General features: G+C 40.6%; 1 protein-coding gene across 2 annotated transcripts in view; it reads left to right on the top strand.

Annotated features, from left to right (window-relative positions):
- The window catches only part of Rnf144b (ring finger protein 144B), a gene marked incomplete at its 5' end in the record, with an annotated part of 78,396 nt that continues 63,047 nt past the window's right edge, over positions 1-15,349 (top strand). Inside the window, 3 exon segments of one of the 2 annotated variants that reach the window (XM_013503838.1) lie at positions 1-118; positions 247-326; positions 13,217-13,414. In XM_013503838.1, coding sequence (XP_013359292.1) covers positions 13,250-13,414 — 165 coding nt within the window. 2 annotated transcript variants of the gene reach the window in all.

The following is a 15,349-nucleotide window of genomic DNA, read 5'->3' as shown; positions in this document are numbered from 1 at the left end:
GCGGAGGGCGAGAGCAGAGAATGAGCGAGCTCCTCCCCCGCCGGCTGCAAGCGGCTCGGGCGGGTGGTGCGCGCCAGGCCGGCTCCGGAGAAGCCCAGCAACCCAGCTCTCCAGCCAGGTAGGTTCAGCGAGCTTTCTACCAGCTGCAGGCGGTGCGAGCAGGGGATGGTGCTAGCGTGAGCGCCAGAAAGGGACGGGAGACTCGCTGTGACACCACGGGTTTAGGGCTTTATTTTCTGCTTCCAGGGCTTAAGCCATACAGACTTGCATGCCTCCTGAATTGCTTGAACACCTGTTAACTTTTAAAGACAGATGCCTTTGTAAAGGTAATCAAATTAGTTTCACGTCTAATACAATGGTCTCTGCAGAACGTATTATAACATTGAAGACGAGACCGAAAGTTGGAATAATCTTGGATGTATACCTTGTGTCGTTTGGAACTGCAGAACAAGACGTTGGCGATGAATAAGATGTTACGGTAACCCTGGAATCTTGACTGAGTGTCACGCTGATTATTTTATCGCGTAGAACTGATAAAATAGAGTGAAACTCTGATCCTGTTCTCAAGTCTGAGTTAAAATGAAACTGATTCGTGTTGCAACAGGGGAAAGGTGTCTTTTGCTTGCTCCTTCCAGAGTACCTTTTGCTTTCCTCATTAGATCCAGGGCTTCTGTCGTAAATCTACTCCTGATGCTATGCTAACATTCAGATTTCTCGGAATCAGTTCCCCTCGGCCAGCTGGTGCTCTCTCTTTAGGTTTCTACTGAGGTTCCTGTTGTAGTTTCTTACTGCTTGCTGCTCCAGATATCTCATCAAAACCTGGGCTGCAGATCCTGGTAGGAGTATCGGTGTTCTTCTGCTTGGGCACTTCTGGGTGAGAGGTATGAATTACAGGGTAACATATTTAATATTTCTGAAGCAGGGGATGAGGGGTGTCTATGCCCAGAAACAAAATAAATGAACTTTGGGATGACTCAGTTTTTAGGGTGTGGATGAGAGGCGAAAGGAACCCAGCCAGTCCTGAGTCTCTGGCTAATGAAAGTATCTGCTGCAGCTTTCACTGAGAAGAACCTCTTGGTCTGTCGTCCGTGTCATGTCTTATTCTTCCGCGGCTCCCTCCTCTTTACTCTGTTCTCCCTTTTAAACCTTGGCCTTTTCATGGGCAGCAGTCCCTTAAGTACTATGTCTTCCTTTCTTCCTTTCTTTTTGTCCTGGGGATTGAACTCAGAGCTTTCACATTGAGCTACATCCTAGCTCCTTCCTATTTATTTATTTTTTTTTTTATTTTGAGAAAGGGTCTTGCTAAGTTCCTAAATTGCCCAGAGTGGGCTTGAACTTGTGATTCTCCTGTTTCAGCCTCCCAGAGTGCTAGGATTGTAGGAGTAGAGCACCATGCCTGGCCCTTTAAGTATTTTTCAAACTACCTTGAGATGAGAGAGAGAAAAAAGAAATCTGCAGCCAGCTCAGAAAGCTCATTGTATTAGATAATAGACAATTGTATTGTGAAATCCAAAACTATGATTTTATCCAACTCCCGTCCTGCACTTTGATACCTTTGGCTGGCATTTTATTCTTTGCGGGGGGAGGGGGGGTTCAACTTAGAAAAATAGGAAAAGAAAAAAAAAACCCTCTGTTTCAAAAGTAGCCTTTAAGTAACTGAATGTTTTGAAGGGTTAAACAAACACAAGGTGGGCACATATAGTGAATGTGGAGAGGATGTAAAGTAGCAGAATTGGGTTGCTTGGCTTTGTGTTTAAAACACATAGAAAAGTAAAACTCCACCAAAGAACCCCCCAAACCTATCACCCCAGATAACTTGCTCTTGCACTACTGTGCTGGGAGGAAGGCTCGAGGGTGGTCAGATACCATCCATTTACCCAGAGTTTTACAAATATTTACAGTCCTCTGTGCCAAATATCTTTGTGCTGAGCCCTGAAGAACATTCGGAGCATTCAAAAGCCCCATTCTCATGAATGGTTTCAGTTCAGTGGCAACGTAAAGGCATCCAGGTTTCCAAAGTAGGTCAGTTTAAGACACGTCTTTTAAAAATAATCAGTTTTCGTATCTCAGATTATGAGCTAGGTTTTTGCAGCCAAAGTCTACAGTAAGAAGAAAAGTATGCTTTCTCTAGGAAGAAAAAAAAGTTTATTTTATCAGCCTAGTAAGACTAGCTTCCTGGAAGATACCTTTCTCTTCAAAGGGGTGAATACTTTTAATCTTGGAAAGTGTCTTTAGAATTCCCCTTGGGAAAAGTTGTTGCAACATTTTAGATGTTTAGAAACATCTGTATGAGTGCCGGAATCGTTTCTCTGAAGTGTTGCTGCTAATTGTGGCTTCTGGCTCTCCTGGCCTTGACCTGACATTACGTTCTTGTTGAGTAAGGTTCGCAGTGTTTGGTATCTCCAGTTTGAGGTAGAGGTCAGGAATCATGCTGCACCCAGATGTTGGTGGATGAACAAAGTCCGGACAGTTTTGGGACCAAAGCTACTTTGTGCAGCTGATTATTTTGGATGTGGGATTGGGGCCAAGCTGCCACACAAGTTATGCATTCCTCTTTAGGAAGTAGGTATCTGCGGCAGTGGCTCCTGAGTCCTGAGACATTTCTTTCAGGGATTTCTACCTTAATGTAGAAAAGCTTCTTTCCCAAATTATCCATATTTTTAGCTTTTGAATTGTTTGGAGGGAATACAGATGAGCGTGTCCAAGCCTTTAATATTTTCTCTGTCCCATGTGCAATGAGTATAATTATCCATGATAGTGTCGGGAGACTACTATTTGCCAGGCACTATGGTAGATGCTTGGGATATAAAGATGCATAAGACCTGGGCTCTGTCCTGAAGAAGTCTTAGAAGTGACTTTGGACTAGGGTGGGGAATCTTTAATTCGTGCTGTTTTACCGGCATATGAAAATTCCTTTGATTTTTTTTTTTTTTTTTTGATGTTTTCATCTTGATTGTGTGTTTCGTGTGTGTGTGTGTGTGTGTGTGTGTGTGTGTGTGTGTGTGTAGTGTTTCTCTGATATCACTTGCTTCTTCAGTAACTTGAAAAGGTATAACAGTTTCTAAGTTAACTTGTTTTAAGTGTTTTAATATATTTTTTCATTTTCATGGCTAACATTTTATTGTTATTGATTTTGGTATTTGATATTTGCTTGGTCTATGTGTGCCCAATCCACTGGGTCATACTATACATTGTTAGAAATGGGAAAACTGTACATTGCAAACAGTGAAAGTGACCAATGCTTTTGCAGTGTGGAGTGAGGAATTTCTTAACAACTGGGTCTCTTTTCTTGGAGTGAAAACACAACCTAAGGGAAATACACTTCTCTTGTTCCTAGCTGGAGAATCTTCTGATCACATGACCTGTAGTAGCAATTAAAAGCATATGTATATATAATTTTTTTTTTTGTCTTTTTGAGACAGGGTCTCACTGTGCAGTTCAGGCTGGACTTGAGCTCATTTTGTAGCCCAGGCTGGTCTCGAACTTGCAGTGATCCTCCTGCCTCAGCCTCCTGAGTGCTGGGATTATAAAAGCATATTTTGAAAGCCATATCTCCTGTTTTCTAGTTTCTCTGAGGTCAGAAGCTGAAGTCCTATCCCTTAGTCAGCTGGCTTTTTGTTTTTCTTGGGAAGACGAGGCAAGATAACTCATTTCTCCCTTTGATGGACTTGTGGCTGAAACTATAAACTCATAAATTCTCTTGCTTATGCCTGTATGAAATCATCTGTTGACAACCTCCTCAACTAGTTTCGTTCTTATAAGCACGGGCTTAGTTTAATCACCTTTATTGTGGAATTTTCTTTGTGCATTGGCTCTGTTTTCTGCATTATGGGTTCCTGTTATTAGAAACTTATTTGGCTGAAATGTACAAAAACACACACCCTGAACCTTGCTTGGTGTGGGAGGGAGGACAGTACTATACTGGTTTTAAATTTGGCTCTAATTAAAAATTCTATATGAAGCTTTTAACATTTGCAGGAGGGGTAACATTTACACACACTTGTATTCATTTGGAGAAAAAATTTTGATGTAGATATTGATGCTCTAGAGACTATAGTTTCCTGGTAGTGTCCCGGCCTGGGGAGTCAGCCTGCATCTTGCCGTTCGGGGCTTTCTGAAACATCACTTCTTCGTCTGTTAATTACATCATCGTCTGACCTGCCTGTAAATGGTGTTCCTTCCTGCTTCTGAGCTTTATTGTTATGCCAGTCAAGGGGAAGAAAATTGTTCAGCATGCCTGTATGAATAACTGTGGGTGGAGGGCGAACCATTCATTAGAACAGAGAGGCAGGGCAAGTGGTGGTGTTGAGGAGGGGGCTACCAGGATGCATGTAAAATTACAGTGCCTCAAATGTTGAGCTGTTAGTCTCTTATTCACTCCTATGGTTTTGATAAGTTTATATTGTTTGGAAATCTGCAAATGGATTTCTACCTCTTGGGTCTTACACTATAATGAGAATGTGGAAAGAAGACAAGAGAAGAGAATGGTGCTCCTTAGGAAAACAAATGGCATTTTACAGATATTAAAACTCAGTGTCCTAAGGGCTGGGGATATAGCTCAGTGGCACAAGCGCCTGCTTGGCAAGTGCAAGGTCCTGAGTTCGATTCCCGGTACCAAAAAAAAAAAAAACTACTTGACATCCAGATGTCCCATACTCTGGAGGGTTAGGCTGAGTTTCACAGTGTCATTGTTTCCCCATCAATATGTTATAGAAAGCAAATTTTCAACTAGATAGCATTAAAATACATGACTTTAATCATAACCTAATTTTAAATAGCAAAGAAAACAGTCTTTGCTAATATTTACGATGCTTCTTTCTAATGCAGTATCTGTCCTTTCCATCCACAAAGATGGGTCATAGGCTAAGAGAGGTCCTGTACATGTACCAAATACCCACAATGAATGTAAATGTTACGTGTCATAAACATGAACTAAAAAATAATAACAACAATAATGAAAATGGGGACAGGAGATGTAGAGGTGGAAGGAAGGAGTTGAGTGGGGAAGGCGAGGGGAATAAAAAAGAATCAGGATGTGTTATGTACATGTAGCTACTTCCTACAATGAACGTAACTTCATGTACTGCATGTATAATAAAATAAAACTTAAAAAATGGGTCATAAGGATGCACTGCATGGTGCTATTTTGGCCAGTGCCAGATCACATATGTGCAATCCCTTAGGAAAACAAATGGCATTTTGCAGATGTTAAAGCTTGATGTCCTAAGGGCGGGGAATATAGCTCAGCAGCACAAGCACCTGCTTGGCAAGTGCAAGATTATAATGGAGCTGAAAAATGATTACCTGGCGATGTCAGAGTTGGTAGGTCAATGCATTTCTTCTGTGCTTGTAACTGTGCTGGTATAAACAACATACTGTACTGACAGTTGTATAAAAGTAAATACATATAATTGTATGCTGTGCATATTCTTAATAAGGATCATGCCTGACTGTGTTACTACATTATACATTCACTATATGTTATGGTTGATACATTGTGTCAACTTGGGGAGTCTAGAGGTTTGGCTAAGAGACTCAGCAGGGAGCCAGGGTGCTTACTTTGTATACATCCTGAGCCTGTGCAAGAGGAGGGCATGGAGATTATGTGAGTGCTACACCCCCCTGGGTCGGGGCAGCCTGTTTACAATGTAAGGGAGGGAAAGAGGCTGCTTGCCACCATTCCTCCCTTTTGCTCTTGTTGCTTTTGCTATCTTCTGCTGCCATGAACATTTGCCCTCTGCCATGTGCCACTCTGCCTTGGAGCCAGCCAAGTATGGACTGAAACCTCCACAAACTGTAAGCTAAATAAATCTTTCCTTCCTTAATTTTGGGCGCTGGGTATTTTGTCCCAGCAACGAGAGAAAAGTAACTTAAGACACTATAACATGCTTTTTATTATTTGAGCGTATCGTATACTCCTACTTATTAGAAAGAAGTTTACTGTAAAGCAGTAAGCTGTGTTACGTAGGTCAGTAACCTCACATACCTTGTGTTAACTGCATCTCATGAATGCATCAAGAGGCTGTGACAGTGACTGACTTACAGGTATCTGACTGACTTACAGGTATCTGTTACATCTAGGTATCTGCAGTGCATGCTAATGTTCACACAAGGAACTTGCCTAATGAGACACTTTTTCAGAACACATCCCTGTCATCGAACGGTGCATGACTAGCATATCAGCTCCATTTTTAGAAGAAAGTAGTCTACAAGTTTTGAAGTTAGAATGGTTAAGTTGAAAATGTTAAGACTAAGGAATTGTGGGCAGAGTTGCTTTTTTCATGCCTTCATTTCTTCTGAATAAAACCACGAATCAGGGGAGGGCAGAAGTTCCCTTTTGTGCCATGTGATGCACAATGACCAGCTGAGTTTTGTAACCCTGCCATCTCATAGAGCCTGAGTAGGTGAGTATTTACTTGCATCACAACTAAGAGCTGAGTATTTCTTGGGTTTGCTTATGTCAGAGATATTTTATTTTATTTATTTATTTTTTGGGGGGAGTGCCAAGAATTGAACTCAGGACCTTGTGCTTGCCAGGCAGGCGCTTGTGCCACTGAGCTACATCCCCAGCCCCGATATTTTATTATTAAAATAATGACAAGTTATAGTATGGGTGGTACTATGTGCTCATTGGCCTTGAGCATTTTTCTTTTAAAAAGGTAGTTAAATAGCTCTGAAATGTACTTGAATTGTTGCATTTCTGTGACTACTGTTGTGACTGCCTGTGTCCTATTTGTTCTTATTCTCCTTGGTTGTATACTAGTACTATTGTTCTGATGTTACTGGCATGCACTGCTTCATTTTGTCCCTGAATGCCCAGAGCACTGGTCAGAGATGCAAGCAGGGAAAAGAACTATGGTGCTGGCCAGTTCAGAGGGCCACTATAAGTTGTCCCTCTGTCCCCGAACATCACACTCATCTCCCTTGCTGTTGCTCTTGCATTGCTCCCAGCCAGCTGGTCTACCTTCCATTCCTGGTTGTATTTAGGAGGGAGCTTCAGCAAGTGACTAATGGCTGAAGATGGTCAGCACTCTGTTAGCTCCAGCCAGTACCATTTGAGTTGTCAGTAGCTTCTGTTAAGAACATGAACCAGCAACTAACTAATCCACTCCACTGGATGGAAGCAAAAGGTCAACACAATACAGTCAGCTCTCTGAATCCACAAGTTCCACATTCATGGGTCCAACCAACTGTGGATTGAAACTATTGAGAAAAAAGTGTAGACTTTTTTCTTGTGATTATTTCCTAAATAATATAGTATAATAGCTGTTTATATAGCATTTATATTTGATGTTATATAGAGATTATTCTAGAGATGATATGAAGTATAATATAGGGAAGATGTGTGTAGGTCATATGCAATATCATGCTTTTTTTTTTGGGTGGTGTTGTTGCTGTGGATTGAACCAGGACCTTAGCCCTGAACTACATCCTGGCCCTTTTAAAAAAACTTTCAGTTTGATACTGGGTCTTGCTAAGTTCCTAAATTGCCCAGGCAGGCTAGAATTTACAGTCCTTCTGCCTCAGCAGCAGTCTTCTGTAAGAGCCTTGAGCATGTGTGGATTTTGGTATTTGAGAGGCACCTTGGAACCAGTGTACTAATTTCCTGATCTATTGAGTGAGAGCTGGTTGCCTGGCATGTCATTCTTACCTGCTATTGGGAGAGCTTTCCTCACAAGGCGAAGAAATGTGGCCTTTGATCACTGCTTCTTTCTTTTCTACTAGAGACCAAACTCCTGCCAATCTCTGTGTCCTGCATGAGGCAACTTGTCAGCCTCACCTTCTCACTGCCTCCTCGTCCTGAGAGCTCCTCTCTTTGTCAGCTCCCTCCTGCAATCCTGCGTTCACATCTGTTACTCCAGCTACTTCACAGGACAGCCCAGCGCCTTGCAAGGGCGTGTAAACGTTTTGAGAGTCATCATGTGTCTTCTGTTCTGTTTTCCCTTGTGCCTAGACTTTCACAGCATAGCCTAAAATTGAGTTCTCAGCATAGATCTACTGGATTTTTACTTTTGTTCTGTTAGACCAGTAATATCCAGTTGATTCATTTTGCTAGCTTTCTGTTTCTCTTAGTCTCTTAAGTTGCGCTTTATCAGTTTATCTTGATTTTTGGGTTTTTGCAGAATGATATAAAAATTCATAAATAAGTGTCCTAATAAAACTATCTTTCCAATTATATCATTGTCCTCATCATCATCACAATCAGTGCACAAAGGGGTAACTGTTTTGATTTTGGTCAAGCAAGCATAAGTTACATTGGTTAAACACACTGTGGATGTTGGCTCTCTCTGACCCTCTGCGTTTTTGGAACAGATTGCTTTTTTTGGGCCACCAGCAGAATATGAAAATTCCTCGTGCATCCTGTGCTTCTAGCACAGCTTTTGAAAGTTTTCCCTTTTTTGGCATTTCTAATGAAAACACACGAGGGAAAAAGTGACTTGCCCGTTCTTTCCTCTGAGATAGTGCTTGCTTCTCATAAAATGAACACTTTATCACCGGTGCCTGGGAGGTTTAGGCTTATCGTGCAAGAGACATACTCAAAGCAGGTAGAACTGCTGGTTTGCCTTTCCTGGTTATTTAGTGTGAACTCAGATGGTATAGAGTAGTTTTCTGCCTTACCTGGCCTAGCCAGTTATTCTTGCTCGATGGCTAGTTACATGTCAGCGAGTGAAACCTGCCCCCAACCTTAAAGCTTTTAACCCAAAAGGTAGCTGCCAGGTTTCTCTCCCTTCCCAATATGCCCCTAGCATTCTCCACCAAAAGTCTTTTCCCAAAGCATTCTTGACATCCAGTAAGAGGCACATTTACATCTGTAATAACCGTGAATAAAAGTAATTATAATGTTATCTTTTAAAAAATAACACGTGGTAGGGTGGATCATTCAAATTGCTTTTTTATTTTAGATAAAAGCATGAGGTATTAGGCAGAACAAGTCCAGCAAGCCAGGAAGCCAGGAAAAGTGAGCTGGCATCTCTTTGGACAGAAGACTTTTCTTGAAAGCTGAAGAGGAAGGGGCTGAATCGCTTGTGCAGTCGTGAAGGGGCGGCTGGTGAGAAGGACAGGAGGTGCTTGGAACGTGCGCCCCGTGTGGGCGCCCTCTCTGAGCTGCGTGCCATTTATTGGGTCGTTTGGGTGGGAGGGTGTGCTGTTGGTGGTTTCATGTGGTTGAGACTGGTGAGTCTTAAGGCACACATGAATAAACACTCAGAAACCCTGGAGCCATTTACAAGGTCTCAAGTGTGGGAATTTTAGGAGAGGACTTCAGAATTCTCTTGTTTTAGTGGTTGGAGAGCTCAATTTTCAATGAACCCATGCTGAGAAGATTTCTTGTTTGATTTTTTTTTTTTTTAAATGAAATGCTTTCTCTGTGTCATTCATTTTTTTAAAACATTGATTGTTGATTTTTGCCTCAAGTGAAAACTCGAAGAGTGCTAGTTTTCGTGGTGTATGGAGGAGACTTGGGTTGTGTGCTGGTGCCTGGGAGGTTTAGAGGGTCCAGTGGGACTCATCTTAAGGACCAGCACTCATCTGCCTTAATCACTCACATACAGTGGTGATTTAGTAAAGATTTTTGTTTTTATAAAATTCCATTGCTTGAGGAACATTTGAAAGCCATCATTGTAAGGAGCTGGTGTTATTGTACACAGGAAAATTAGTTCATTTCGAAGAATCATTTCAGACTGTTCACATCTCAAAGGGATAAAATATGTTATTCTTTTCTTGTGTCTCACTGGGTCACAAGTGTCATCTATTGGAATGAGTGGAATTTTTTTTTTTTAAACAAAGACAAAACCAAAGCAGGTCTGCTAGTTTTTATGTCATAAATATATTTTTAGAGGCTAGGGATGTAGATCACTGATAGAGTATGTGCTCAGCATACATGAAGCTTTGGCCTTAATCCCAAGGACCAAAACAAAAAAAGGCAATTTAAAAAATGCAAAAATATATTTTAATTTTTGTAACTTTAGCATAGCCTATAAGCATGTAACTCAAACACCAAGGAGTGAAAACTTATTTATATGACCAGAGACATGGTTACATTTCAGACAGCTTTCATGAACACAATTGCTAGTTCAGCCTTCAAAAGAAGGCTACATTACTTCCAAGAGATACCTTGTAAGAAGTACCCAAGGACATCTTTGGTTTTTCAAGAGTATGTTAAAAATTTATCCTGTTTCATGTCTCCTAAAAAATAACATAAAGAGAGACCATGAGAATAGTTGAGTGTCTTGAAGAATACTTACACTGGCAGTATAGGATTGGATCTTTAATAGCTTTGACTCGTAATTGACATTTGGGTTGTGGAGTGGTCTGGCCTGTGTCATTTCCCATTATCCACCTCGGCGAAGCATTTACTGGCTGCCTTTCTGTGTTGTTCACTGGGGATTTCTCTTTCTGATGGAAAGATCATCTAGAATGGGAAGCATAAGCAGTGTTGAGATAGAGAAGAAAGAGTGATGATGATGGGGCTATGAGGGCTGTGAACCTGACAGTCTCAGTGATCACTGTCGAAGCATAAACTAGGGAGAAGAAAGAGGTAACATTATTAATTTTTACCCCTATATTTACTCTATTTTTTTTTTTTTTCTGGTACTGGGAATCGAACTTACCACCTTGCGCTTGCTAGGCAGGCCCTGTGACACTGAGCTAAATCCCCAGCCCCCCTACCACATTTACTCTAAAGAGAGTTATTAAAAAAAAAAAATCTCAAAATCCTGAATTTGATATGCAAGTTTAATTTGCTTTTGGTAGCTCTGTAATAGTTAACGGAGAAAGAACACTGTGTTTTCAAAAGAGTTGGGCATTTGCCAAGAAATATGTCTTTCATATTGGAAGCTACTCGTTGGTTAGCTTCCTACTTAATTTACTTTTGAAACAAAAGTCTTTAATTCCTACTCAGGAAGTAGGTGGAAAGCTTCAAGTATGTCAGTTTAGTAACCGTTAATTCTTTCTGATTTGATGCTGGCAAATTGCCAAGGAAATAATTTCACCGATCTTTTCTTTCTATCTAATCCAATTAATTTTCCCCTCATTTTAGTACTTTAGTGATCATATTAGTCACCCATCTCACTGCAACATTTTGACCAATGAGGGACCACATATGGGCTGGTGGTCCCATAATATTATAATGGAGCTGAAAAATTTCCATTGGCTAGTGATGTCACAGCTCTCAGAATGTATCTCAACACATTATCATGTGTTTTGTGTGATGTTGGTGTAAACAAACCTACTATACTGCCCGTCATCTAAAACCAGCATACACAATTATTTATAGTACCTAATAATTGATAATGACAAGTGACCATGATAATGCTTTACTTTTTATTGCTATCTTAGATTATGCTCCTTCTATTGATTAAAAAAGTTTCTTCTAAAACAGTCTGCTGTGTTAGCAGCTTTATACATCTTGTGTTTACCATATCTCTTGGTTGCGTTATTTTCTTTTGTTCTAGACTTAATCTTGTGCTTTTTTCATCATAGCCCTGGGGCAATACGTCATGTAGTAGGGTAGGTATGGGATAAGCCACACCATCTGGGTTTGTTGAAGTGTGTTCTATGATGTTCACACACTGAAATCACCTGACGACATGTTTCTCAGAACACACGCCTGTTGTCAGGCATGCATTGAGTTGAGATTGCATTGAGGTTTAAGCCACTGTGGGGGGCTCGGCATCAAAGCCATATACTTAAGTAATTTATTTTGCCAAAAACGGTAGGAAAAGAGACTAGTTTTTGTAGGGGAGAGATATTTGAAATTATTTCAGTGGCAGAATTCATTGGATTTGTCCACATTCTTTTAGAATAGTAAGAACCTGTGGATTTTATTTTTATTTAATCAGAACATGACATTTCGTGATGTGACATAAAACATGAATATAAAGCATGCATGTACAAGAAGACCATTTCCACAGTCATTTTATATCTTTTAAAGATTTTGAATTAAAAATAATCAAGTGGAATGACTTTGGTTGTAATTTTTTTTTATACCAGAGATATCTTTTATTTATTTTTTTTCTGAGACAGGGTCTCGCTATGCAGTTCAAGCTGGCCTTGAGTTCACTTTGTAGCTCAGGCTGGTCTGGAACTCACAATGATCCTCCTGCCTCAGCCTCCCGAGTGCTGGGATTACGGGCCTGCACCACCACGCCCGGCAACCACAGAGATATCTTTCCCTATGGTCATACCATGTGTAGAGACAAATTCCATTTCTATGTAAATTCAAGGGCCTTAAGGATAGTTGTCAGGAACTTCATCTTTTTCTTCTCCCTTTCCCCTTTGGCCCTCCTGAGAACACCCACGAAAAGGCAGCTCTCGTGGAACAGATCAGCCACTGGGCTTGGCCTCAGAAGGTAGAGATCAGTGTTACTCTCTGCCTTGTACAAGCTCTGGAAACTTTGGCAGATGACTTAATCAGCACCTCAGTTAATCTATAGAACTAAGAAACAATCATGATGCAAGAGATTAAGTGAAGTAATACATGTGAAGGCACACAACGAACAATTACATTCTAATTTTTAAAATTGGGGTGAAATCAATAAAGAATTTATTGTTTCAAACTTTTTTGTGCATGTGGTTCTGGAGATTGAACATAGGGCTTTCCTATTTAGCTAGTTGTCGCTCTTGCCCTGAGCTCTCCGGTATGTTTGTTTATAGTAGTGATTCCTGCCCCTCGCTGCCAGTTTTATTGAGATATAATTGATTAAAAAAAATTGTTTACATGTGCAGTATCCTATGTGATATTTTGATATTCTGTGTATACATGTGAAGTGAGTAAATAAAGCTAATTAACCTATCACTTCACATGCTTTTTTTTTTGTGGTGAGAGTATTTAAAATCTGCCCTCAGCAGTTTTCAAGTATATACTGTTACTAGCTATCCTCACGGTGCTGTCTAGCTCTCTCAGATTCATTCGTCCTGTCCACCTGAAACTTCATACCCCTGACCAATACCTCCCATCCCCTACCTGTAGTGTTTTAAACATTCCCACAGCTTATAGGATATGAATCAGGACCATGGGGTGAAATCCGCTTAAATTTCAGGGCTCCCGGAATACCTTGTCAAGATAGCAAACTCTCCAGCTCCTGGGTCTCAGAAATGCATCAGCCATACTTTTAAGATCATTGGTGGTGTTGATTTGCCCAGCTGGTTCCCAAATGTGTTGGTCAAACAATAGCTGTGTCAATAGATGTGTTTTTCGCTTTGCACTTTTCTGTAGGAATCGAGACTGAGGAAGGCTGAAGACAGGCTGATGGGCTCTGTTGGCGGGCTCTACTGTCTCACCATGACCGCTGAAAACCCGACGCCTGGAGACCTGGCTCCTGCCCCCCTTGTCACCTGCAAACTCTGCTTGTGTGAACAGTCTCTGGACAAGATGACCACGCTCCAGGAATGCCAGTGCATCTTCTGCACAGCTGTAAGTTTTCCTTGGTGTTTTTGTTACGAAAAAGTACGAAGGGAAAATTGTGAAAGCGCAGGATACGTGTCTGTGGCTGATTGAGCGGCCAACGTTTGCTGCAACGTGATCAAAGCAATCCTACTTCTGGATCCCTTTCAAATAGCATCTTGAATAGTAAATCCAATGTCGACTGGTTTTGCAGTCAGCATAATGTGTATATGAAATTTAATTACTGAGAGAATAAGTAGCACCTTTCTGTTCTTAAGATGCTAGCTAAGGAGTTAAAATACAGAACACAGTGTGTTTTAGTGAACTCTCATGTCTAAGAAGCTCACCGTTTTTGAGTAATGGAGCAATTTATTTTATCTATTGGATTTTCTTCTGTATTCCTACTCATCTCCTATGAGGCACACAATATGCAGTTGTTTTGCTTTGTCATGTCTCCTTTTGTTCTATTTCCACAATATGGTGAAAGCTTTTTGTTCCACATGACAAAAAGAGCTTCATGTACTAATAAAAAATAGAAAGTTAAAAAAAAAGAGCCTCCTGGATCATAGATCTCCTGGGGTAAACTTTTCTCTTTTAGTGTGACGCCTGGTATCCAGACCTGTGACCTTTATTATGAGTTTCCTTGCAAGGTGGTTGTTCATGGTATAAAGATAGAAGACAGACTGATGAATTCCTATGGCATTCAAAGATGGCAAAGAATAGTATTATTTGTTCTTCACCACATACCTGTCAGGCAGCAACCACGTTCCAGGAGCTGCTCTAGGCACTAGGATTTATCAGCTAAGGAAACAAAACCCAGAAAATATCTTTTCTCTGTGGAGCCTATAGTTTATCAAAGAAAGTTTCACAAAGGACAGGACTGTAGCAAATGGGTAGGTTATGGAGTACTGGGTAAGAAGGTTTTTAGGGAAAGAGGACAGCCTGGTAAATGGAGTCAAGGGGTCCCAGAAGACTTGGCTTTTTTCATGGCGTGGTCAGGAATGGGATTCCTGAGTGGCATATTTATGTTTCTTCTTCTTCCTCATCTTGCTAGCAAGTGTTGCTTTATAGGAAGTGAGGAAGTGGCCTTGTCCTTTCAGAGCAGCCTTGGTTTCCTTTGGTCTTGCTTGGTTTCTGAATACCATCCTTCAACATAAGATTATTTCTGTCTTTCTCATACATGTCTGTGATCTTTGCTAATCCTTGAAACAAATGAGTCAGAAGCAATATTTGGTGAAAACCAGGATGGAAAATTTTCTCTGAGGGTTACTAGTGTTTAAAAGCAAGTTATGGAATTCAGGTTTTTGGTTTTGTTCTCTCTGAGATTTCCTCGTGTAGAATTCAAGTTTGTGCATCAATGTTGGGAAAAGAGCACTCAAGCAAAGGTTTATTGCATATTCATAAGGAATTGACACTGATGCATTACCATTTCAATAGATTTCAGTTCTGTATTACAAACAACACAACTGCTTCTTATTTCTCCTTTAGCAGTCTGAGGGTAGGAGTTAGTACAATGAGATTACTCCGTCATCTGGATTCGTACTTCCTCATGGTTAGGGAACAGTCAAAAACAGGTCACATGGCTTGGTATTCTTGGTACCTTTCCAATTCTGGAACTTTTTGTGCTTATAAACATGAACATTCCCTAGACTGCTATTACTCCCCTACTACCTGTGATTACTGAAATGACAAACTGCGAGGCTGTGATTATACTTGTGTCTACACATTTGCAATTAGAATAAAACTCACTGGAAAGTTTTCCTTCTTTTTGATTAGAAATTAATTTCTTTTTCAAAAAAAAGCTGTAAAGTCTGTCTAATACTCCCAGCTCAAATTAAAGATATCAAATATCTTTTGTGTTTTCAAGGCGGAAAAGAAATTTGTAATAGTTCTTGATATGCCACTATTCCTAATTTCCATTTTTAAATAGGATTCGGTGACTTCTCCCAATTACTGACTGGGGAA

This window comes from Chinchilla lanigera, unplaced genomic scaffold, assembly GCF_000276665.1.
Source record: "Chinchilla lanigera isolate Chin_1 unplaced genomic scaffold, ChiLan1.0 scaffold00082, whole genome shotgun sequence".
Classification (NCBI taxonomy): Eukaryota; Metazoa; Chordata; class Mammalia; order Rodentia; family Chinchillidae; genus Chinchilla; species Chinchilla lanigera.
The sequence above is the reverse complement of the archived record's forward strand: the minus strand, read 5'-3'. Positions and strand labels throughout refer to the sequence as shown.